General features: G+C 40.3%; 1 protein-coding gene and 1 long non-coding RNA gene across 3 annotated transcripts; both read right to left on the bottom strand.

The window, feature by feature from the left end:
- Window positions 1–3,576: 3,576 nt before the first annotated feature.
- Window positions 3,577–4,748, bottom strand: LOC114839839. The gene is made up of 3 exons (XR_003782213.2): window positions 4,626–4,748; window positions 4,025–4,292; window positions 3,577–3,754 (listed from the first exon to the last, which is right to left on the bottom strand). It is a non-coding gene; the product is annotated as an uncharacterized LOC114839839 (long non-coding RNA).
- A 16,341-nt stretch (window positions 4,749–21,089) lies between these two features.
- Window positions 21,090–26,339, bottom strand: LOC105012252 (loricrin). 2 transcript variants are annotated; one of them, XM_034294058.1, is made up of 5 exons: window positions 26,017–26,339; window positions 25,697–25,882; window positions 24,348–25,372; window positions 24,139–24,239; window positions 21,090–22,452 (listed from the first exon to the last, which is right to left on the bottom strand). In XM_034294058.1, exons 2-4 carry the CDS (start codon window positions 25,722–25,724, stop codon window positions 24,144–24,146), a joined length of 1,149 nt encoding a protein of 382 aa, XP_034149949.1. In that variant the 5' UTR covers window positions 25,725–25,882; window positions 26,017–26,339; the 3' UTR covers window positions 21,090–22,452; window positions 24,139–24,143. The 2 variants fall into 2 exon arrangements, with proteins under 2 accessions (XP_034149949.1, XP_034149950.1); XM_034294059.1 differs by having other exon boundaries at window positions 24,139–24,232; window positions 24,341–25,372; window positions 25,697–26,339.
- Window positions 26,340–26,542: the final 203 nt, after the last annotated feature.

The following is a 26,542-nucleotide window of genomic DNA, read 5'->3' as shown; positions in this document are numbered from 1 at the left end:
CAATCTTTACCTGTCTGACTCCTGCCCTTTAAATGTAAAACTACGCTCTGTGTTGAGAACCACTCCACCATCTGGGTCCTTGTCGTATTCGTACAGTGGTTTTGAAGGAGCCAACTTATCACAGCCATCTGGTTCTTACCTGTTACCTGTTATGCACAACACATATGCACCTGTAAACTGAGCGATAGGTAAGGTCTGCAGGATATCATAGGATAGTCAATCTAAATTGGTTATTACGTCTGAACACATTGGGACACATGTGCCAGGGCAGCATAATGAATGCAGAGCATGTGAACAATGAGCTTGCCACTGGTGAATGTATGTCGGTTGCTCGAGAGCAGAAAGGGAAGTTTGATGCCTTGAACACATTTGAATTGCTGTTAAACAGTTGGCATCAGACAAATTGTTCAGTTTTTGCTGTACGAATTGTTAGTCCTTTGGTACAATAGAAGAAGCAAGCTTTGAAGTTCTTTCCCAAGTGCTTATTGATGAAGCGGCTACTCATGAGAAGATTTCCACTGCCTCTGTTCAGCCCTGCTGGAAATACTGAAGTTACAAGTGACCAAGTGTGGACTTGATGCAACCGCCTTAAACAACATTGTTTGGTTGACTGACCAGGGTTCCAACATCGTTCTTGCCCTTTGGTCTTCAGAATCAGAATGAGTTTTATAAGTTTCACAACAAACTAGGAATTTGTTCTGGTCTGTTGGTGCAGCAATTTCTTTGAATAAATAAAAACAATGAAGAAAATGGGACTGAACATAAAAACAATAGACTGAGCATTAATAAATGACAAAAAAATATACTATAAAATATGTAAGGTGCAAAGAATTGCCCAGTTAAGACTTGTGTGTGTATGTGGGGAGGGGTTATAGATTTCTCCAGTTGAGCGTTGTGTGTGTACGTGGGGAGGGGTTATAGATTTCTCCAGTTGAGGGTTGTGTATGTATGTGGGCAGCAGGCTATAGTCAATTTGGCTCAAGGGGCATGTCCATGAGGCCTAATGCTGTGCCGAGAGGTTTTGGTGCTGATAGACCTCAACCTTCTGCCAGAGGGCAGAGCTCTGAATAGACCATTTCCAGGGTGAGAGGGATCAGCCCCAATCTGTGCTACTCACCTCCATGTCCTGGAGGGGTGTAGGTCTTGTAGAAATGGCAGATTGCAGCTAATCACCCTCTCTGCAGAGTGGATGATGTCCTTGGAAGTGGATGCAGCGTACCAGATTGTGATGGATGAGTTCAGGATTGACTCTGATGGCAGTGTAGAAATGAACCATCCTAGTCTTTGGCGGGTGGAACTTTTTTAGCAGCCGCAGGAAGTACATCCTCTGCTGTGCTTTCTTTGTAAGCGAGGTGATGTTCGGCTCCCACTTGAGGTCCTGGGTGATGGTGGTGCCCAGAAAGCAAAAGGACTCCACAGAGTGGACTGGGGAGCCACCCAGGGCAATGGGGTGGGGCATCTGGGTTTCTCCTGAAGTCCACTATCATTTCCACTGTCTTTAGGGAGTTGAGCTCCAAGTTGTTCGGACTGTACAGGATACCAGATGGTCAATCTCCCACCTTTAGGTGGATTAATCTCCATCAGAAATAAGTCTTCTGAGGGTGGGGTCATCCGCAAACTTCAGGAGCTTGACAGAGTGTTGACTGGAGATTCAGCTGTTGGTGTACATGGAGAAGAGTAGGGGGACAGGACACAGCCTTGGGGGGAGCCGGTGCTGATGGTCAGGGGGTCAGACAGGTGCTTCCCCAGCCTCAAGTGCTTCCTACTGTTGAACAGGAAGCCTGTGATCCACCTGCATGTGGACTCAGGCAATCCCACTTTGTATAGCTTTTCTTGGAGAAAAGCGGAAATTATGGGAATTATACTGTCCAGGATAGGCTTAACTGTCAGGACCATGTTTAAAAAGATGGTCCTACGACTTGACCTTCACAGAGCAGCACTGTCCATCACCAGTACCCCTTGTCAGGTTCATTAGGATGATGTTATATACGCATTAGAAATACAATTTGGCAATGTTACCCTATTGTTTATATTCAGCCTTTAAACATGTAATTCCAACTGCAGCAATGCATCTATGAATAAAATTCATATAGTAAACCAAGGTAAAACTTTCCGATAAGGGTACATGAACTACCATTAACAAATGCAGTAGTTAACATGAACGAATGATGAACAAAGACATAAACAAACGGTTAATAATGATAACCCTTAGTTTATTAAGGATTTACAAATGCATTCACTAACAGGGTGTAGTGTCATTTGTTCATGTTGACACAGAAAATTAACTCATGTCGTTAGTTAGGGATTTTTAATAAATGATAATTCATCACTTAAGGTAGGATAATTAATCACTTTCCTGAAGGGGACCATCAACAAAGCCAACTCCTCTACTACATAGTGGGGAAGATGGATCTTAGAGCCCTCATTGAGGGACTTCAACATGAGAACGGTAAATCCATGATCCTCTAGTCAAGGTCATTTAAGAAAAAGTCCATATCCCAAGTAAAAAGTAACAACACATATCGTTACCCTGAGGATTCCCCAGTGTTAAATTAAACCAAACAGAGTGGTGTGGGGTATTCTGTGTGAATTACAATGCTGTGAATTCAATTATGCAATTTAATGAATCCACAGTGGAATGACATTATTTTTCTCAGAAAGAATAATTACATTACTAACTATTGTTAGATCCAAGTGCAGATTTCGGAGGCAGGTGTACAAACTAGGCGAGGTGTATTGATATCGATAGGAAAAGACAGTTTGAAGGCAGGCGGGGTTTGGTACTAGAATTAATCAGACAAGGAATAAGCTGAGTTCAGATCAAGGCCAGCAGAGGACAGTACACGGGATAATAATGATACATACACGAATGGGGTTGCAGGAAATACAGCCCGACAAAAACGACCCAGGAATCCAAAAGACAAGCTGACAACCAGGAATGCAAATGTGGGTGGAACACAATGTAACACGTGTGTATGGAGTAATGGGGGAGGAAGGTAATCAGGATGTGATAAATATATAATTATTTACAACTATTTGAAATGTGTTATGTTTCAAAGGTTTTTCATCCATTTTCTCTACCCAAAATAAAAGACATTTCAGAGGCAAAAGTAGAAAATTGTGGCTAGCTTCTTATTCACGTGGTGACTGGACCTCAGATTTCCCACATACCACAATGTCTGTAAAAACTGGCATGCCACAAACATTGGAGCAAGCATATCTCCAGATACCATAAAATTAATACAGAACTATTTTCATGAATGATACCCCAACAATCCCACAATTCCTGTCTGAAAGAGACAAAATCACTTCGTATATTATTGATGGTCTATATTGATGGATATTTCATTGATAGTCTATAGATTATCAGGACTTTCAGGTTAAAGTGTTACTCTGAACTGGATTCTCCTGGTTGTAAAAGCTGCAGATTCTTTGAATTTACATTTCATTCAGTATTGGAAGTTTTATTGTAGCTGACTTTAAATACCTGGTGATGAGCTATGGGATGGCCCCCTATCCCCACCCCTCACAAACACACACACAAGGTATGAGTTAAGAATTTCCAGACAACTCAAATCAATGTGTTAACATTTATTTATTTGCCAAAAGCAAGAGTGGTTACATTGTTGATTAAAACTATACTCCTAGAGTGAATCTGATAGCACTAAGAACAGCCTAATTCCATTAATATGCATCTAGTTTTCATAATCTTCACCCCAGTGTGAACAGGGATGTTGACAGGCTTTTGGTGAAGCTAAGAGTACAAGAAACACAGAGAAAGAAAAAAGAGTCATTAGGTAGATCTGATATTAATGTAGCTGTCAATATCAAGGAAGTCCTGGGAACAAACAATGGAGCAAGATAGCCTTATAATTATTGATTTGAGTTCTAAAATGTGTATGCTGACATGTACTTGCTTCAAAATGACAATACGTCTTATAATATGGAACAGATGGCAAAATATAATGTACATTTCTTAATGTAATAATATACAGGTTATTTTCTGTGATATTAAGATACTTACTGGCCCTAATGGCATCCAGATTATTTTCCAACGTTGCCAATGCCGGTGTTGCCTCCACCCCCATCTATGTTGCCAATGTTACTTCCTCCACCTCCTGATACATTGCCAATGTCCTCGTTGCCTCCACCACCGTGTACGTCGCCAATGTGAGTTCCTCCACCTCCTGATACATTGCCAATGCCCTTGTTGCCTCCACCTCCTGATATGTTGCCAATGGAACTACCTTTGTTTTTGTCCTCACAGTGTGGTTTACATCTATCCATTGCCGCTATGATATATAAACAGAGGGAGAGAGTGAAATGAATATTTAAATGGAAATGTAAAACAGGTAAACTTCATTAAAGTTTATATTAAAGATTATATTATTGTCCTCATCCAAACTGTCCACAAAATGCACAGGTCACAATATGTAAAGTTTATAAGTGCAATTTAACTCTGTCAGTCACCAACACCCAGGTGGCACTGTAAAATAATGTATTATTCCCTCTGTTAATAATGAATTCAGAATTAGATTATTAATTTACTAATTTAACTTCTGTTACCATGAGGCCAAGAGTGATATGAAAATGTAATCCAGAATGTATGTAAATATTGTATTTACCTGTGTCTGTGTTCTTCCTTGGTACAGTGGAGCTCTTGAAGGTAATAGTGAACAGGTGTTGTAGTACAGAGTGGAGGGATAGTTCTGCTTTTATAGGATAGAGACACGCTGGATGAGAGAAAGGGAGGCTGGTTCTTGACTTATTACAGTTATTGAAATCCAGGTCACTTCCAGAGAACTAAAGAGAGTAAATATTGTCGTTATAGAGTTGGATAATTTCCAGAGTATATTACCAAATTGTACCTGTTGTTGCCAATCAAGTCTCCACCTGTAATTTGAGCTCCTATTGTGTTAAATTGCTGTGATTCAAATGATTTCAGCATCATTTCAGCAGTTTTTCTAAGTTGCCGTTATTGGATGGTGAACATGCTGCCCTCTGCAAGAAATATAAAACTTGGTCTGAAGTTCATCTTTCAGTGGTAAAATGACTGGACATACAGTCAGAGGCGGCGGGCTGGTGTGGGTTTGCTTATAGCCCCCCAGCTCTGCCCCCATGTGTTGGAGTTTAACCCGGTGAACGAGAGGGTCGTTTCCCTGCGCCTACGGGTCAGGGATAGGTCTCTCACTGTTGTTTGTGCTTACGGGCCGAACGGCAGTGTACCCGAACTTCTTGGAGTCTCTGGGAGGGGTGCGGGAAAGTGCTCCGACTGGGGACTCTATCGTTTTACTGGGGGACTTTAACGCCCACGTGGGCAACGACAGTGACACCTGGAGGGGCGTGATTGGGAGGAACGGCCTCCCTGATCTGAACCCAAGCGGTGTTCAGTTATTGGACTTCTGTGCTAGTCACAGTTTGTCCATAACGAACACCATGTTCAAGCATAAGGGTGTCCATCAGTGCACGTGGCACAAGGACACCCTAGGCCGTAGGTCGATGATCGACTTTGTTGTCGTTTCATCTGACCTGCGGCCGTATGTCTTGGACACTCGGGAGAAGAGAGGGGCGGAGCTGTCAACTGATCACCACCTGGTGGTGAGTTGGATCCGATGGCGGGGGAGGAAGCTGGACAGACTCGGCAGACCCAAGCGTTCTGTAAGGGTCTGCTGGGAACGTCGACTGGATCCAGAGGGAGGCTGGAGATATTGAGTCTGAGTGGACCATATTCTCCACCGCCATTGTCGAAGCGGCCGCTCTGAGCTGTGGCCGTAAGGTCTCCGGTGCCTGTCGAGGCGGAAATCCCCGAACTCGGTGGTGGACACCGGAAATAAGGGATGCCGTAAAGCTGAAGAAGGAGTCCTATCAGCCCTGGTTGGATTGTGGGATTCCTGAGGCAGCTGATGGGTACCGGCAGGCCAAGCGCACCGCAGCCCGGGAGGAAGTGTCTGGGGAGAGGGAAGTCTGGGCATCTCTGCTTAGACTGCTGCCCCCGCGACCCGGCCCCGGATGAAGCAGAAGAAGATGTATGCATGTATGTATCTCACCTGTACATTTAGGTTATCCTCTCACACATCCTTGGGTAGGCCTTGTCTAACCGACCTTCTTCTCATTACAATGGGTCTGGATAGCAGACTAACAGAAAACATGTTTACCTTGACTATGAAAGATAGAGTTCGTATTGGTGTCCATAAAACAGTAGATATACAGAACATGATGAAGACCAGCAAATTTTGACATTTTTACATACATTTTCATACACAAAATGTTTTATGCAGATGTGTAACTATTTATGCTGTCAAATTAAAAAAATATTCAAGAGACTTTAATTGGGATACCCCTAGTCTCTAGTGCCTACTAAAGACTGATCTCTTCAGGAAGTTCCATGATAAAGTGTAGTCTGGCCCAGGGTTGTGAAGGTGAACAAATAGCACTGGATTTCCAAACTGGCCTTGCTGTCCTAGGAATGCTCTCTCTAACTTTCCTGATGTCCTGTTAAACCTTAGGAGGAAATGAGCCCTTGGACCACGCCTCAGGACTACCTGGCTCAAATGACTCGCAGATGTCCCTGCCCAAAGTACTCTGGACACAGCCCACTTGCATTTATTTACCCGCTTGTCTTTTGATTATGCAAAAACTTTGACATGGCCCAAAAGGTATTGTTCTCTTATAATCTTCACTTGGCACATCCTGAAGAGGACTGACCACCCCTGAGACTATTGTTCCTCCCTAGGCTTCTTCCTCAGATTTGACCCTGGTAAGGAGTTTTTCTCTTGTTCCTTGCTCTTTGGGGGTTCAGACTGGATAGAACACAGTACATTATGACTCCCCAGTCCTGTGTGAATTAAAACATGTTTGTTCATGTTGGATTTCAGGGGAACTGGTTTGACAGTAATAACATGTGTCGAGTGTCAAAATTAAAATCAGAGTGAGTAGAAGCATATATTCCCACCCTTCGAAAACACCCTTCTGTCAATATTTTCCTAAGACATTTTCAAAAACAGCAGAAAATGCAAATCAGGGCTAGAAAGTAATGATCTAAACATTCCACACTTAAAATCTGTTCATTCTCTGGAACAGATGAGTTGTTTCCATTAGACACCACAAGCCTATCCATCATTAGAAGGTAATAAGATCAAATAATGGTAACACTTTATATTAAGGTCACTTAATACACCATGAATAAACAGTTGGTTAAGTCTTTACTTTGAATTAATTAATGAATCTTTGTTCCTACATTTCTAAAGAATACATATAACCCATAGGGCATGACATTCCCAAGATCCTGTGAACAGCTTCTGTGAAACACCGGTCTCTTGAATCTGCAGTGTGTCAAGAAAAAACATGATTCTTTAAAGACTCAAAATTTCACCATGTGGTTTCGTCCTCGATATTAAATGACAACCTCTTCTTAAATAATTTTGTTCCAAGGTGAATTTTATGTTTTGTTTCCTAGAAACAATGAGTAGTAAAAGTTACGTTAAAACATTTTTAATCATCTTGTACCTAAATGAATGAAAAATCTGCACACTCTAAACTCCAATGCAGATAATTGTTTTTAATAAGACCAACGTTTCAACAGACACACTGTCTTCATCAGGGTACAATGAATAACACTGCAAATCTCATGCTTTTATAGGGTATTGTGGGACACACACAGGTGATTATCTAATTGGACAATGAAGGAGTAGTGTGTCAATATTGAATAGGGAAACAAAATAAAGAGTAGATATATACAAACAGGAATACACCAAAGGCCACAATCCCACTAAGTTTTATCAATCATCAAGAGCAAACCATGTTAAAAATGTTTACACAAATTAGAGAAATGGTTTCAGATCATAATCAATATTGATAACTAATGTAGCAAGGGTCCTTAAATGAAAGATCCAAGCCGCCTCACTTCTTAACAATAAATTGTCGAGGTTGCCTCCTCTCATAGGAAGGGTGACATGTTCAATGTCTATATAGTGGAGAGACGCAATAGAATGATTCATCTCAATGAAATGAGCAGCAACAGGTTACGTCGTGTTTTTACACCTAATGGTGCTACGATGTTCTGAGATACGAACCTTTAATTCTCTTTTTTTTTTACCCACGTAGTGCTTACCACAGGGACACGTTAACAAATAAATGACAGCCTTAGTAGCGCATGTGATTACACCTTTTATAGGGATAGGTTGTCCTGTTTGGGGATGTTTAAAAGATGTACACTTAAAGGTTCCATTACATTGAGCGCAGGCATTGCATTTGTAGTCACCATCAGGGAAATGAGCAAACAGCCGTTGACCATGGGTAGTTAGAGAAGGTAAATCGGAGTGTACTAATTGATCTCTGAGGTTTCGACCACGAGAAAATACCACCAGGGAAGGGTCCTGAAACACTTTACTAATAGCGGTATCTGATTTGAGGATGTGCCAGTGTTTCTGAACAATTTGCTTAATTCGTTCAGAGCATTTGGAGCAGCGTGTGGTTAAGACACAAGAATGTTTCTTTTTATGAGGCTGTCTTAGAAAGAGATCAGTTCTAGGTTTCATTTGTATTTTCTCCACAGCCCTACTAATTTGGTTATTGCTGTACCTTCTTTATTTAAATTTACCTTGCATTTGAGTCATGTTTTTGTCAAAGTCAGAATTATGTTTACAAATTAGTTTAATGCAACAGAATTGGCTGTATGGCAAGCTGTTTTTCAGTGGAAGAGGATGATAGCTATCTGCTCTTAGTTAACTATTACGATCAGTGGGTTTCGTATAGAGATCAGTAAATAGTATATTGTCCTCACAAATAATTGAAAGATCAAGAAAACTAATTTGTCTTGTGTTAAACTGCATGGTAAATCTCAGATCAGTAAGAGTTTAGGAAGGCATGGAACGTCTTTAACCTTTCAACCTTTCAACCTTTCCACAACAAAAGATATCATCGATATAAAGTTTCCACATAATGATATTAGACAGAAAGGGATTTTTTAAGGGATTTAAAATGAATCCTTCTTCCATGTAGCCCACAAACAAATTAGCATAATTAGGAGCCATAAGAGATCCCATACCAGTGCCCTTTGTCTGAATAAGAAAATCATTTTAGAACATGAAAAAGTTGTGTGAGCACTATCTCGGCCAGGGTTACAATACATGCACTCGAAGGGCGTAAAAGAGGGTCACGTTGCGAGAGGAAATTTTCAATAGCTTAAATTCCAACAACTTGAAATATTTGTGTAGAGTGACAACATCAAACGTGACCAATAACGTGTTCTCAGGAAGGGGATCGAGAGATTCGATTACAGTAATCATGCTGCCAGTATCCTTAACAAAGGAGGGTAGTTGTTCAGCAATAGGTCTAATAAAATAAATCGACAAAGGCGGCTAATGGTGCGGTTACCACATCAGTGCTTGTTACAATAGGGCTTCCTGGTGGTTTTGTTGCATTCTTATGACTTGTGAGAATATTACCCAATTGCACCTGATGTTGCCAATCAAGTCACCACATGTTAATTGAACTCCACTTGTGTTAAATTGCTGTGATTTATATTATTTCAGTATAATTTCAGCAGTTTTTCTAACATTCCCCTAATGGATGGTGAACATGCTGCCCCCTGCAAGAAATATAAAACTTCAGTCACAGCCAAATATATAATGGAGTGGAAATAATAATACACTTTATTACTGGTGTCAACTTTCATACACATCATTGTGTATTATACACTTCTATTGGTTAGGATGCCTTGACTTTTAGAAGGGCCATACAATGGTGGATATTTGTATATTGGACTCTTGCAGAAACCTTATCAATATTAAAGTCACTACAAAAACGAATGGGGAAAACAGCAGTTACCAGATGTGTTTAGAAGACTTGCTAGTACTAGAGATCCCGAGGGATTAATAAGAGTAAATTAAACTGCTTTGGACTATCAAGTCCCATATTCTAGGAAAGTATTGTAGAGTATAGTAAAATTATAAGACACACTGGTGCCTATAAGGCAGTTGAAATATCTGGTACAGAACTGTTAACACTGTTTATACATTGTCATAATGTTTGTGCTTCCATTACAAGAACTTGAGTGTGTTACTGTGTGTACATGTTTGCCTCAACATGGAGGAAATACCATGTATACTATTTCTCATTGGAATAATCTGTTCTACGGCCTTGGTATAGACGCATGTGAAGCCGTAGCTGATGTCTGACTGATTATGTTTAGTTATGATTATGTTTACATTTGCTAATGATTATTTTGGACGGCTGTGCATGGTTGCATGTCACATTTTTATTTCATTTGCAATTTATATATCAATTTATTGGGGGGGACATTTTGAGCATATTTGAATATTGAATATCATGGCTCAGTTTTCATGTGAGATAAACAATAAAGGTCATTTAACTTAATTCAACACCAGCTGTTTATCAGTGGTGGTATCAGCCTGCTGGTAAACATTACATTTGTGTGGCAACAGAGACCAGATCTTTATTTCCATAGAACACAGTAAATTATGACTGGTGTGAATTGAAATGATGACTGGTGTGAATTGAAGTGTGTATCACAGATTTAGGAGGAAATGTTGTCACAGCATTGATGGGGTCAGAAAATATGTCAAAGTGAGTACCTCTTCCCACTTCATAACACACCCTTGTAACAAGATTAGACACATCCTCATTTATTTTTAAAAACAGTTTAACATGCAGATCAGGGCTGGGAAGTTACACAATATGCAATGTCACTGCTGTCACTGCAAAACAATCATGTTCAGTACCAACTCTGTAACACTTTCTACTACGGGTACATGAACTAGCATTAGTTAATGCAGTAGTTAACATGAATGAATGATAAACAAATACATAAACAAACGGTTAATAATGATAACTCTTACTTTACAAATGCATTATCAAACAGTTTGTACTGTCATTTGTTCAGTTATTAAGGGTTTATAGCTATTTTTCCAATGGGTCATTAGTTCTTTAAGGGTACACGACAAAATGAACTAATGGTGAAGTATCAGTTGCTACTGGTTTATATCTACCAATGGGTTATTGGTGAGCCATTTTTAATGTAGGATAATGCATCACTTTACTTGAGGAGACACAAAATAATGACCTAATATCAGGACAATTTGTAAGACAACCACCCTGGACATGTTCTCATGTTAGAGGATGAAGGAATGAGTAATGCCTTTTCAGTGGAAGTGGAAACAGACAAGTCAAATGCAAAATATGAACAGTCACATCAATGTCATGTCCTGGTTGGGGGCCTCTAGGCATCTCTACAGTCAGGGCCTGACTGCCACATTTCAAACCAGACCCTAGTGACTGTTCCCTCGAGATTTTGACATCAATGTCTGTATGTAATGGTTAAGATAGATGCGCAAACTTGTTCAAGTTGTCCATAAAAGTAGAAGAGGAGAATGACACATTACCAACCAGCAAATCACAAAACCCAGAATTTAAATATATCCTAACCTCAACAGACTTCATAGGTGTATTGTCATTTATTAAACCCTGCTACTTCAGGACAGTGTATAACAAACATCAGTTATGCTGTTTCCTGCACACCCAAAGAGGATGATTAAGCACTGACTGTGAGTTTTCAGAGCAATATCATAGCGTATGACAAAGTTATCATTATTAGTCCAAATCTGACAAGGCCCATATCACATTTTGAGAACGTATGCAAGCTTGGCCCGGACAGTCTTGCAACACTTTGATTCAATAGAAAAGAAACACAATAAATGATAATACAAACTGCCGTTCTGTCTATTAGCTGTAAAGGACATGCAGTTTGAGCAGCCAGAAATCCCAGAAATATCCTTCTATGTGATGTTGAAGGTATTAACTTAGGAAATAGTGAAGCTACAAGTTTGGACTTGTCAGGACCATGTTTTTAAGAAGGTCCTACGACATGGCCTTGACAAAGCAGCACTGGCCATCATCAGTCTCACCAGTCAAGTCAAAAGAATAAAGATAAAATAATATTATTATATAGGCATGCACAGAAGGAACTGAAAGTAGATAAATATCAGACTCTGGGAGATCCAGAGATTTGTAGCTTAAAAATGACATCATCTTCTTACCTGGATTTCTCATACAAACCTTTTGACAATTACGTTCACAATGGCTATTCCCTCAGAAATCATGCATGGTCTACCAACATCAACTACCATCGAGGGCAGAAAACAGGGTGGTCAACGCAGTAGTCAGATACATTTACATTAAGTAACCTGTTTTAATTTCACAAAGTGTACACAATGGATGCAACAATGAACCAGTCTGCATTCTGAACACAGGTTCCTTCATTTTAGAACCTCTCTAATTGGCTTCCAAGTAAAAAGTGTTGTTGCCCTGAGGAATCCCCAATGTTAGATTGAACAATTTTCAATTTTGAAAAATGTTCAGGGTCAATGCAACTCTGAGATCATCACTTTCATCAAGTGGCCAAAACTGTAGAGATCTGGGTGGATGAGGAAAAGTTAAGATAATTCATAAATAAGTGGTCTGTGGGGGTCTGTGTATTTGAGAGACAGATTGCATGACGTGTTTATGGTTGCCACCAGATTACCTAAGGTTGACAACCAATTCCAAAAATGTATTTCTGACAAAAATAAGCAGCCAATGCTAACTAATGAACGCAATTGTCTGAGATGCAAAGCAGGGCAGAATCACATGGCCTACCTGGTATGAACGGAGTTGAGTTGGCTGCATCAAATGCAATCATCCTTTGTGCTTCCCAACACACCTTTTCTCCTCAAATATCCGTAAATAGTTCAATAGAATGTTTTATCGTGAAGGCAGCGTTGTGTTACAGCTATCTAACCAACATTTGCCTAATCTTCTAAACAATTCCTGTCTGAGCTGTTCAGTGTAACTCTTCCTGGCAGAGATGGGGACAAGTCAGACAAGGTCAACTCCAAGCAAGCCTCGAGTCAAGTCTCAAGTCACAGTTCAGGTAAATCAAGCAAGTCAAGTCAAGTCAAGGGTTCACCCTAAGCAAGTCAAGTCGAGTCCTTATAAGTTTCAAGTCAAGTCAAGTCACAGTACTAAAGAGATGAACACACACACACACACTGTCCTCTGTTTCTGACGTGCGCTCGGTGCGAAGCTCGATTTCAAAATCAAATATTTTTCTCCTCCGCGGTACAATTTTTTGGGGGGACGAAGCGGAGGGATCTTGAATCAGCCTGAAGGGGTTGCATTCGCTATAACAACCGCCTCGCTATACCTTATCCCGCTTATTACATGGCTACCTACCAAATAAATCTATAATTTGACACAAAATATTGATTTCAAAAGGAATTTATTGATTGTATTGCTTCCTCTAAAGAAAATAGTCCGTTCCGTCTCTGGTTAGAATCCTGCTGCGTCCATAGCAACGCGCTGTTTTTCATGGCAACGGTCTGTTGTCAAGAAATAACACGCATTCTGCACTGGAATTCAGCCAATCCATGTAATAAGGGCTAATAATAACAACCTTATAAACTAATTATTGTGACTGAAAAACTGCCTAATATGTAATTACGCTGTAATTATTCTTTAAAAAAATAACTCTTCGAAATGTTTAGGTGCTAGTAATCACATCGGCGCCTCCATGTTAGCCTTTCATGCAGTAAAGTTAACTGTTATGGTGTAAGCACAATGCTTTTTAGTTTCCACACGCAGTCCACAAACACTTGAAAATGCGCACATTTAATACAGACATTATAGCCTACGTGTAATAATATACATGCCCGCTCATTTTAAGATGCCCATCAACATTAAAATTCAGGCTATGCCACTGTTATAGTCAAATTCCCTTACATCTATTTACCAGACGTATTCAGTAATGATAATGGTCACATTTCTAACAAGAAAAAACAAACATAATAAGCAACCAAGGCCAAATTATGACAAACAAAAGATTAATTCATTACATTAGTAACTTAATCGTTATAGATCTTAGTGAAACTGAATATAAAGAGATTACTTTCTTACCTTTCCCTGTGGTTCTTAAAATAACGAATGAAATTGATGTTGTTGCATATTTTGCATCTGGCAAATCTTGTTTTATTCACACGGTCCAGTTCAAAGTCATTGTATCCAAACGATACTAATTGTGGAGCTCGACTAACGTTACTGTCTGCCATGTTTGGCGCGGTTTGAATTGTGCAGCGTTAAAGGCGCATACGCTGATTAGTGGTGCTGATGTCACAACATATAAAATAATTTTATTGCTGTTTGTTTATTATAAATTCAAGTCATTGTCGAGTCTTCCACTTCAAGTCAAGTCTCAAGTAACTTGTTCTCAAGTCAAAGTCAAGTCAAGTCATTTTAATACTTTAATCAAGCACGTCACAAGTCCTGAAAAATGATATTATAATTTAACACCACTCTAATGTATCTACCTTCTTGTACATTTTCCATACACCACAATGTCTGAATGAAACTACCATGCCACAAATATTGGAGATAACATTTCTATGTATAAACGTTGACCATAAAATGAATACATGAATTTGTTGAATAAACAAGACCCAGACAATCCCACCATTTTTGTCTGAAAGTGACATAACAGATGGTAGAAAAAAAATAGATGGTGTACATATTACTGGTTCTCTCCAAATGAAGTGTTACTCTACACTAGGTTTTCTAAGTGGTTGTAATGGTGTCTAAGATCCTAAAGATCTCTGCAGTTTCTTATTTGAGAGTTGAGCTGTTTACTTATGTGTTCCATGCTCGTTAACATGTTATATTGCCCATGCACTCTGAACTAGTCCACATGATCCTAAATCCAGATCCTGATTCAACTAAATTACATTTGCACTTTATTTAGTCTTGCAATTTTTCTAGTACCACATTTTTAACACCTGGTGCTCAGCTAGGGTGGCCTCTTGCCCCCCTTCCCACACACACATGATATGAATTACCTGTCATAGTAAAAATGTCCAGAAAACTTAAATCAGTGTAGTAAAATGTCTTTCTTTTCCAAAACAATAACGGTTACATTGCTGATTAAAACCATACTCTTAGAATGAATCTGATAGCACTAAGAAAAGCCTATTCCATTAATATGCATCCAGTTTTCAAAATCTTCACCCCAGTGTGAGCAAGGATGTTGACAGGCTTTTGGTGAAGCTAAGAGAACAAGAAACACAGAAAGAAAAAAAGAAGTAATTAGGCATATCTGATATTAATGTAGATGTCAATATTACGGAACTCCTGGGAACAAACTATGGAGCAAGATAGCCTTATAATTATTGATTTGAGTTCTAAAATGTGTATGCTGGCATGTACTTGCTTGGTGCTTCAAAATGACAACACATCTTGTAATTTCATATGAGAACTGACACACGACAAAATATAATGTACATTTCTTAATGTTATAATATACAAGTTATTTTCTGTGATTTTGGGATACGTATCGGCCTTAATGGCAGCCAAAACAACATTGCCGATATTTGTGTTGCCTCCACCCCATGTATGTTGCCAATGGTACTTCCTCCACCTCCATGTATGTTGCCAATGGTACTTCCTCCACCCCATGTATGTTGCCAATGGTACTTCCTCCACCTCCATGTGTGTTGCCAATGCTACTTCCTCCACCCCATGTGTGTTGCCAATGGTACTTCCTCCACCTCCATGTGTGTTGCCAATGTTAGTATTGCCTCCACCTCCTGCTATGTTGCAAATTAGGACATTGCCTCCACTGCCAGATACGTTTCCAATGTCAGAATTCCCTCTCCCACCTGATTGTGTTGCCAATGGTTGACATTGCTGTTATGATACATAGGCATTATTTCTGGTGTGAACTTTGGTACATCATTGTCTATTATAGACTTCTATTGGCTGGGACACCTTGACTTCTAGAAGGGCCAAACACTTTGTATATTGGATATTTGTATATTGGACTTCCTCTTTCTCACCACCAAGATTAATTGGATAAACAGCAGTAATGGAATGTTTAGAAGACTTGCTAGTACTAGAGATCCTGAAGGATTAATCTGAGTTAGTTGAACTGCTTTGGACTACCAAGTCCCATTTTGTAAAATTAAGTAAAGTTTGAAACATGGGTCCCTATATAACAGTTCATATATCTGATACAAAACCGTTTCACTGTGTACTTTTGTTAATTTTTGTGCTTTGATTGTTGTTTCATTTTTTCCTTTTTTATATTTTCTTTCTGCAACACAAGGCTCAACTGTCTCAGCTTAATTTCTCTTTTCAAATAAAGCTTCAATAAATACAACCTTTTTTAACAAGTTAAATGCCTTTGTATGGCGCAGTCAAATCCTCAACGGGAAGTGTTTGGCATGGCTTACTGTCCAAGAATGCATCAAGGTACTTGACAGATCTTTAACTGTTTTGTAAAGAAAACTTTGACAGATATAGTGTTTGCTGAAGGAGCAGTAAGGTGGATGTAAAACTATTCTGTATCAGTATGTGTACCAAATGTAATGGCCCAGAACGCTGGACCAGCCCAAGCCAGGATAGCCTAAACATCTCTGAAACCATTGCAGCTATTTTCTGATTGCTTAGGCAGTATCTTTGAAACTATAGGCTATTTTTGTACAATTCTACACACTAACCACAAAACCTTACACCAAACCAACAAAACATGTGAAGTGTCAAAGTGGATGTCAGAGTAGAATGACACTTGGACATCTTCCCACTCGTCATAAACACCCTGGTATCAAGATTAGACACATCCTAACATATATTCTGGAACAGCATAATATGCAAATCAGTGCTGGGAGGTAACAGCTTATAAACATCACATACTGTCACAGCTGTCATCGCAAAATCAGCATCACAGCCAACATGTTCTGACGTAGACCTACAGTATGTATTTCAATACTTTCTCATTATGGTCTGTGCTTCATAACCTTACGTTGCACACGTGTGGACCTCTGAGCAGCAGTGACACTCTGTTACGGGAAAAATAAGGCAGAGGCGATTGCAAGTAAAACTGGTATTTAATGAAGTAATCAGATAACCAGGATCGACATTAGAGAAATCACGGGGCTGAACAAAGTCTCTGGAAGGCACGTTGGGATGCAGGCGGGCTGGCATCGCAGGCATACAGCAGACGAGTTGGTCAGTGCAGGATGATGCGTGAAGTAACGATCCAGAAGTGAAAACAAGACGACGAAAACTGGAACCACAGAAAACAGGAACACGAGGAACTGCACAGCACGAGAGACCACAAACAACGATCTGACAAACACAAGACGCGAGAGGTGAGTATAAATAGACAAAATAATGAGAAACAGTTGGCGCTGATTCTTCCTAATGATGATCAGCGACCACGCCCACGCACGCTCTCATTCACACACATAATACACAGCGCGAGGAAGAGTCAATGAATTCCTCAACCGTGACACACACGAAGCGGGTGCACGCTACCAGATTAGTTACTGGTGAAGAATCGACATTTAAGTGAGCTTTGAAAAACAAGTCCTGATTTTGCTCATTAATCCTTTCTCAATGGAATCTGAAAGAATGTACATAAAGTCACAAGCTGATTCAGGGCACAACCTTAGGCAGCTAAGGCTAAGCAGGCCTGAGACCAAATAAAAATGCAAAGAAGTGGTGAGGGGTATTCATTAAGAGTGAGTTACAATAAAATCTGGTTAAAATGTGACATTTGGTCTTTTATCATGTCCTTCACTGACAGTTACTCAATTACCCTCAATTTGTGTCATGTCCTGTATGTCATGTGTAGAATTGTAGTGAATGTTCTGCAAAGGTTATAAAACAAATCACTACAATCACTCTAACCAACTGTATGGCAAAATGGAATAAACAAATGACAAATTATGTTCTCTTTGTGTAAGTATATAAATGTGGATAATTGCAGAAAACATGTTGTAAAACTAGATGTTGTGCAACCATGAAAAGAGGGTTTCAGTGGTCTCAGCGACACACATAATACATCATATTGGTTTAAACTCACACTTGTATTCTGTGAGTGTTGCTCAGTAAGATACCCCATATCAGGGGTGCACTGTCTATAGTTTAGTCTTTACAGCCCCAATACTGTATGTTCAGTAATTATATTTTACATTATTTACTAACATTGCTGAATATTATCTATTCAAAGTGTGTTCTGTTTCAAATGTTAATCTTTATTCCATTTTCATTACATTAAATGTTGGACTTTTATATTTAAGACTTAACTAGGAGACACTAGGAATCCACTTTTTTGGTTTACTCCTATTGCAGGTAACTTCTATAACTGAACCTCTTAGATTTCACATCTACCACAATGTCTGTATAAAATATGCATGAAGCAAACACTAGAGTAAACATTTCTATGTAGAAACTTTGACCATATAATGAATAGAAAAATATTTTTTGGGGGAAAAACAACAATCCCAAAATTCCAATCTGAATATAGGTGCTAGATAGAGCATTTATCTATAGACCATCTACAAATGTACTAAAGACTTCCAGGTTGTGAATCCCTTGTGGTGTCTGTGGTTGTCTATGCAAATTGAGCTGCTCATCTACTCCAGGCTCCATAATCAAAGTTACATTTCATGTGCACTCTGAGCTAGTCCTCATTGTCCCAAATCCACACCCTGATGCCACTAATTTGCACATACATTTTATACAGTACTGAAAATATTTTGGGTGTTTTATTCTGTTGAGGTGGGGGGGCGACACCCTAAACCAGGGCCGCCTTAATGCACGGGCTTACCGGGGCTTAAGCCCAGGGGCCTATGAAGACGAGGGGCCTATCATGAGCCAATAAAAAATCACATAGTTTTGTAATTTGTCAAATTTTCTGTCGATCACTCGATATTCATGATTCTGGCTGCAGATATATCACATTTTCACATGACCACCGACGCTACGTTACCATACATTAGCATTAGGCCGTTGTCATGGTACCGTATAATGCTAGTGAGAAGCTTGTGGCTAGCTAGGTCAAAATTCCAGAAAGGAAAAAGTTTGAGAGCAGTGCTCAAAAACAAAAAATATTACGGCAAAAAGAAAACAGTGAGAAAGAATTGTTAAAACACATTCCAAACCTAACAGGTTTTTTTAAACCTGCTAAAAATTAAGAGCAGGTGAACTCGTTAAAGAGGGGAGCGCTGAAAATTAGTGGAGAGGACAACGAGCAGACAGGTGGACCGGTAATGTTACTGGGAGAAGCTGAAGAGGATGAGGACTGGCTGAGCGGGAGAAGAGGAAGCGGCGGTGCGGGTAGATCCAGGCGAAGGGGATCACAGTGGAGGAGACATGCGGGCAGGATCAGGACGGGACGAGTCGGATGACATCGACCTGTATAGCACTGACCCAGGTCTCTGGGGGCAAAATAATACTGACGAACAGGTGTGTCTTTGGTCATCTCATGTAGGGACAAGTCACTGTTGTATCCCCCTAAAGAAACTAATACCATTTTACGCTGTATTGACAAGCGTGGATTTTACACATTTTATTATTTATATTGTGAGTTGGGGGGGCCTTCAAAAACTTCTTAGCCCCGGGTCCTAATGACAGGTTAAGGCGGGCCTGCCCTAAACACACACACACATTACGAGTTACTTGTCATAACAAGAATTCACAGAACTCTTTTTATTCAGCTTGGTAACATTTATTTGCCAAAAACAAGAATGGAAAAGCAGCTAGATCCCTCAGTGCGACGCGGACGTCAAGTACTGTCACCCGGTTGTCGTCGCTGTGGGGAGCCCTGGGGTGGATGCTGAGCAGGGCCCGGTTTCCTGATAGCGTAGCATTTACGATGGTTTAATGATGCACGTAGCTTTATGTGGGACTTTGTTATGACAGACTTACGCCGGTTTCCCAAACCACCATTTAAGTCACTCTCTAAAAATTAAGAGCAGGTGAGCTCATTAAACAGGGGAGTGCTGAAAATTAGTGGAGAGGACAACGAGCAGAGAGGAGGACCGGTAATTTTACTGGGAGAAGCTGAAGAGGATGAGGACTGGCTGAGCAGGAGAAGAGGAATCGGTGGCGCGGGTAGATCCAGGCGAAGGGGATCACAGTGGAGGAGACATGCGGGCAGGATCAGGACGGGACGAGTCGGATGATGTCGACCTGTATAACACTGACCCGGGTCTCTGGGGCCAAAATAATACTGACGAACAGGTGTGTTTTTACTGGGGGAAAATGGGACCGGAATTGTGCCAGAACAGACAAGCTGACCTCTCTGCTTCAGAACACCAAAACAAACACCAGAGAAGATTCTTCTCAAAGACACATTCCAAGCGCAAGCTTGGTAATGGAGAGTATCTGCCCAGGGAGTGGCTATGCTGCTCACCTTCCCAAGGTAGAGTGTTTTGCTTATTATTTGTTCATAATAATTCTGTACTGTTGTGCTTTGTTGTTTCAGAACCACATACACATAGATAAACAGACTAAACCATAGACCTGGACTCTATCTCCTTATTGCCACACTTCTACCTGAATATATTGTCCAACCCCACACATATATTCTACACTGACTAGGTAGGCTCAAGTGATTTGGTCATCTCATATAGGGACAAGTCACCGTTGTATCCCCCTAAAAAAACTAATACCATTTTGCGCTGTATTGACAAGCGTGGATTTTACACATTTTATTATTTATAGTGTGAGTTGGGGGGGCTTACAAAAACTTCTTAGCCCCGGGGCCTAATGACAGGTTAAGGCGGGCCTGCCCTAAACACACACACACACATTACGAGTTACTTGTCATAACAAGAATTCACAGAACTCTTTTTACTCAGCTTGGTAACATTTATTTGCCAAAAACAAGAATGGAAAAGCAGCTAGATCCCTCAGTGCAACGCGGACGTCAATTACTGTTGTCGTCGCTGTTGGGAGCCCTGGGGTGGATGCTGAGCAGGGCCCGGTTTCCCGTTAGCATAGCACTTACGATGGTTTAATGATGCACATAGCTTTAAGTGGGACTTTGTTACGACAGACTTACGCCTGTTTCCCAAACCACCGTTTAAGTCACTCTTTATATAGTGCATCGTGCACTATATATTACGTTTGGAATGGAATTAGACCATCTTTGGGGCTTGAAATGGAATTATGCCATGAATACGTTTTGAAATATAGCCTATTGCATTTCGATAGAGCTTGCTCACTTATCAGAATCATTTTATATAGCTGCTGATGTATTCAACTACTACAAGACATTTTTAAACTCGAAGCAGTAGAGAAATTTATGGTGGACGAAACTGTGATTTGCAACCAATGGGGGTTGACGTCAGCCAATCAAAATCATATCTCCGGAAATTGATCACGTGACATCCAATTATCAATTCCTCCAGTAGCTATAAAGAATATAAGTCACACACCAATCAACACATGATTGGTTAACTGGGAATATAAAGCATAGTGAGAAAAATCTATTCTAATTGTTTGGAATACAAATGAAACGCAAGAGAAAACATGTTTGCATTCTGGTAGTGTTCTTCTTGATGTGGTTGAGACACCAGCACCTATCCATCAAATAATAGTAGTAGTACCATGCAGGCTTTCAGACTCGTGAACGGTTAATTTTGAACACTTTTTCTTAATTAGCCTATTTCTTGTTTTACGTACGTTTCTCTTTATCCTCAGCTGACCAATTGCATTCAGTTACATTTACACCCAGTCACGTACTTATCTAATTTGTCTAAATGAATGTGTCTAAATCAAAACTGTTTTGATATGTTTCATTCGTTCTATTGCCTTGATATTAACTGTTTGCGAGCATTCCTCTCATGTTGAGGGAGGCACAGTTTCACAAAAACAGTAAAGTGCCTGTTAAGATCGTCCAAGATGGACTAACTTAATTAGGGAGCGAAGTTACGTGACACTTAGGTAACGATGCTTTTGGGAAACACACTGATAAAATAACGAGGCACTAACATGCATCTTAGTGCTTTAGAAAACCGGGCCTAGGGCAGAGAGGATCTGAGTGATGCTGAGCTGGATGGAAGCTGGGCTGGACCTCATTGGAGCATCCTGAATGACCTGGGGAAGAGCATCTGGCTCTAGTGGGCACAGCTGACAGGAGAGAAACCCCATCCATTAGCCAGCTGACTTTTAACTAACTTTAGATCTTAATAATAATGGAGTTGGTGACTACGACATGATCATCCAACGAATTATGACATGTCAAATTAGAATATGTCGATGTGTTGTATGTGTTGATTTTCTTGAATTAAGGAGCCCAATAAGTGGTAAACTGCTCATTTTTATCACTGCTGTGCTGATCAGACTTTTATCACGGGTGTCTAATCAGCACAGTGATGATTTACCACGACCTCCAGAGTATCATTTTGACGTCTACATCACCCTAAGGAATCTAGCCTTTACTGCAAGAACGGTTACATTGGTTATTTATACCATACACATAGAGTGTATCTGGAAGCACTAAGAACAATGTGTAATTAATTCATGTCTAAGATACTGTAGTTCCACCCCATCCACATCCAGTGTGGGAAATCATCCTCCCAGCAGGGATGATAAGAGGTTTTCGGTGGAGCTAAAAGACTGAGAGAAAGAGAAATAAAGAGTCATTAGGCAGTTCCGAAATCAATATATAAACCATTCAAAAAGCAGTCAGACCTTTTCACTTCCACAATTTGTTATGGTATGGCTTTGTTGTAAAGTGGAATAAATATATTTTTTCCTCATTAATCAACTCACAATACCCCATAAAGACAATGCAAAAACCGATTGAGAAATTCAGAAAGAGTGTTGATCAGGGTAGGAATTTCACCACGGCCATGGCCGTCTTTGCCCTTGGCTATGGCCGTGATGCCCCGAAAATCACTGTACACCTTACGGCCACCATGGCCTTTTTTGCTCCAGCCACTGTAAAATCTCGCGGTCAGCAGTCGGTTTGTTTGTTTTTAAGTATGTTTGCAGTTTGCAGCTGAGAACAACAACAACAACAATGGACTACATGCAGGTAAGCAAGCTAGCTAGATATCGATCGATAAATAGCTTACTTATTTACATCCAAGTGGGAGAATACCGGAGAATACCCCGGAATGCTTTTTGAGAGCTCTGAGAAGTAACGTTAGGTTTGACATCACTAGACATGGCTCCGCGCACAAATAAGTCACAACATTTGTTTATTTTAGGCCCTTGTTCACTTTTGTGTAACAAGGGTCATTTTAGCCTTCTTGCTAGTTCACCTTAACGTTACTTAACTGTCAATACTGTTGCCTGTTCGATGTCAACATGTGGACACTCTCAACTAAAACCTCTGACATTAAACAAATCCCAGAATCTACAGGGAAGAGTATATGTAATGTCAAGGATTAAAACAGGGTAATTGAACTTTTCATGTGGAAAAAACATCTAAATTATAATAAGTTATTATTCAAATAATTATATTAAAAAAGTGAATAATGTATGTTTTTATGTCATGCATATTTTCTTTTCTTATCAGCAATTCAAGTTGTTTATTTGTAAGCTCCAAATCCTCCTATTTCACTCAATGGCCTTTGTGCTCTGGCAATGTGGCCTTTTTGTCCTAAACATTTTTGAGACACCGAAGGCTAAATGGCCTTGCCCCTAAAATGACAAAATTCCAAGCCTGGTGTTGATGGTTTAAAACCACTTTCATTTAAGAATGATGGAGTCCATTTTGTACATAGGGAGCTACAATGCTGCAAATAAGTTTTGGAACCATTCCCCAGATTTTTACCTCAACAATCCTGCCTCGGAGCCCTACAAAACAATTCCTTCACCATCATGGCTTGGTTTTTGCTCTGACACACAATGTCAACTGTGACCATACATATATACTGGGACCATATATCAACAGATGTGTGCCTTTCCAAATCATGTCCAATAAACTGAATTTACCACAGCTGGACTCCACAAAATTATGATGAATGGAAACAGGATAGTCTAAATACTAGGTAAATGTGATACTTCTTTTTATTTTATAGACTTGCTATAAAAAATTTAAATATGTTTTGCTTGGTTTTAATGGGGTATCATTTGTAGATTCGAGGAAAAAAGTCAGTTTAATCCATTTTAAAACAATATTAGATCAATATTAGGGAATACCTGGAAAAATATGTGGAGCAAGTCAGCCTTATAGTTTTTAATTTGTATGCACAGTCTATACATATGAACATGTAACTACTTTATGCTTCAAAATGAGAATTTCTTACAATACAGTTATTAATATAGCATTTCCTGCGATATAGGGTTACATACCGGCCCTAATGTTGGCCAGTCCTTTTTCCAACGTTGCCAATGTTCTTGTTGCCTCCACCACCTTTTATGTTGCCAATGGTGCTCCCTCCACCGCCTGATACATTGCCGATGTTAGAATTGCCTCCACCGCCTGATACATTGCCAATGTGAGAATTGCCTCCACCGCCTGATACATTGCCAATGTGAGAATTGCCTCCACCGCCTGATACATTGCCGATGTTAGAATTGCCTCCACCGCCTGAAATGTTGCCAATGTTAACTTTGCCTCCACCGCCTGATACATTGCCGATGTTAGAATTGCCTCCACTGCCTGATATGTTGCCAATGGATCTGCTGCCTCCACCGTTTAATATGTTGCCAATGGAAGTACAGCCTCCTCCGCCTGATATGTTACCAATGGTAACACTTCCTCCCCCACCTGAGACGTTACCAATGTTATGATTGCCTCCACCACCTGAAATGTTGTCATGGGAACTATTGCCTCCAGTGCCTGATATGTCACCGATGGATTTACAGCCTCCACCACCCTTTATGTCACCAATGGTACTGCTTCCACCACCTGATACGTTGCCAATGTTCACATTGCCTCCACTGCTTGATATGTTACCAATGGATTTACAGCCTTCACCACCCTTTATGTCACCAATGGTAACAGTTCCACCACCTGATACGTTGCCAATGTTAACATTGCCTCCGCTTCCTGATACATCACCAATGGATTTGCTGCCTCTAGCTTGTGAGATGTTGCCAATGGAAGTACAGCCTCTTCCGCCTGATATGCTGCCAATGGTAGTACTTCCTCCACCACCTGAGACATTACCAATGTTAGCATTGCCTCCACCACCTGATATGTTGCCAATGGAAGTACTGCCTCCATCATGTGATTTTTTGCCTCGACCGCCTGATAAATGTCCAATTGTTTCGCTGCCTCGACCGCCCAATATGTTGCCAATGGATTTGCTGCCCCGACCGCCTGATTTGCTGCCAGTGGATTTACTGACTCGATCACCTGATAAGTTGCCAGTGATAGTGCTGCCTCCACCAGTCACTTTTCCAGCAGAAGTACGGTCTGCACTATGTGAGATGTTTTCAACAGAAGTGTTGTTGGTATTGGTCCCACAGTGTGGTTTACAGTCTTCCACTGCTGCTGCTATAGAAATAGGGGAACAGAGAGTGGTTCGAGGAAGTGAGAGAACAAGAATGCCAATAAAAAGCAGGGAAAACTGTTCCATTGCTGCCACAAAAGAAAGAGAAAGAAAGGAAAAAAGGGATGAGAGTAAGAGAGAGAATTAGAATGCAAATGAAAAGCAGGGTACATTGCAGTGAAGTTTAAATTAAGGTTTTAAGAGGATTAGCCTTGTCCTAACTGTCCACAAAATGCTATGGTTATCTATTCAATTTGACACTGTCAGTCAGCAACACCCTACTGGAACTGTAAAACAATGTGTCTTAGTATTTCAGCTAATTGTGAATTCAGAAATAATAACTTGTTAATTTAGCCTGGGAACAGTTACCATGACGCCAAACCAAAAGCATGTATTTAAAATAATGTGTTTACCCGTCTTGTCTGTTGTGGTACACTGCATCTCTTGAAGGTAGTAGTGATCAGGTGTTGTCGTGCAGAGTGGAGGAAAAAAGCTCTGCTTTTATAAGATAGTGGCATGCTGACGGAGAGAAAGGGGGGGCTGGTCCTCAGCTTATTGCAGTTATTGAAATCCAGGCAAAATGAGTCAGTTCCAGAGAACTGAAGAAAGTAAAGACAGCCATTATAGGTTTTGGGGTCATTTGCAAACAATCACCTTCTGATGGTGATGATGACACTGACAAAACATAGTATAAAGTATGTATAGGTGGTAATGGTTGTAGATTTGACCAGACCATTCATCCTCTCAACTTGTACAGTTGTTCTCCTTGTCCCTAAGTTTTCAGTGAATATTGGTTCTCCAGATTTAGAAATCAGCTGGTCTTAGCCTGAAGGGTACAGACAGTGGTTCTGCTGGTGCTGTCTGAAAGTTGTGGAAAGGCACAGATCAGGGGATGGGTATGCCAGTATTTCAAAGGCCTCCTATATTCCTTTAAGCTAAATGAAGATGATTAAAAACCAGAAGGTGTTTGGCACCATCAAAACCTGACCGAAATCAGGCCCTACAGTGAATGACTTGACGTGTAAGTAGGAGACTGCTCAGAGATGCTACCAAAAAGCCAATGGCAACTTGACAGGCTGTTATGGCCAACTCTTATCTTTTTTTGTATTGTATAACTATTCTGTATTACATGTTTGGACTCGAAAGGAAGTTGAATCCTGAGGAGAGTTAAGCATTGCTTAACTGAGGAGAGTGTGTGCATTTCACAAGAATAAATGGGGGGAAAATGCAACTTCAATCCAGTGTTTTCTGTTTGATTA

This window comes from Esox lucius, chromosome 9 (assembly GCF_011004845.1).
Source record: "Esox lucius isolate fEsoLuc1 chromosome 9, fEsoLuc1.pri, whole genome shotgun sequence".
NCBI lineage: Eukaryota > Metazoa > Chordata > Actinopteri > Esociformes > Esocidae > Esox > Esox lucius.
This window is presented reverse-complemented; position numbering and strand designations above follow the sequence as displayed.

Excerpts from the sequence above, each read along its gene's own strand:
- LOC105012252 (XM_034294059.1), bottom strand. The coding sequence starts at position 25,724 with ATGCAGTGTACCACAACAGACAAGACGG. Across the intron at positions 25,373-25,696 it reads TACCACAACAGACAAGACGG|CAATGGAACAGTTTTCCCTG; the intron begins GTAAACACATTA and ends CTTTTGTGGCAG. Across the intron at positions 24,233-24,340 it reads TAACATCGGCAATGTATCAG|GCGGTGGAGGGAGCACCATT; the intron begins GCGGTGGAGGCA and ends GCAATGTATCAG.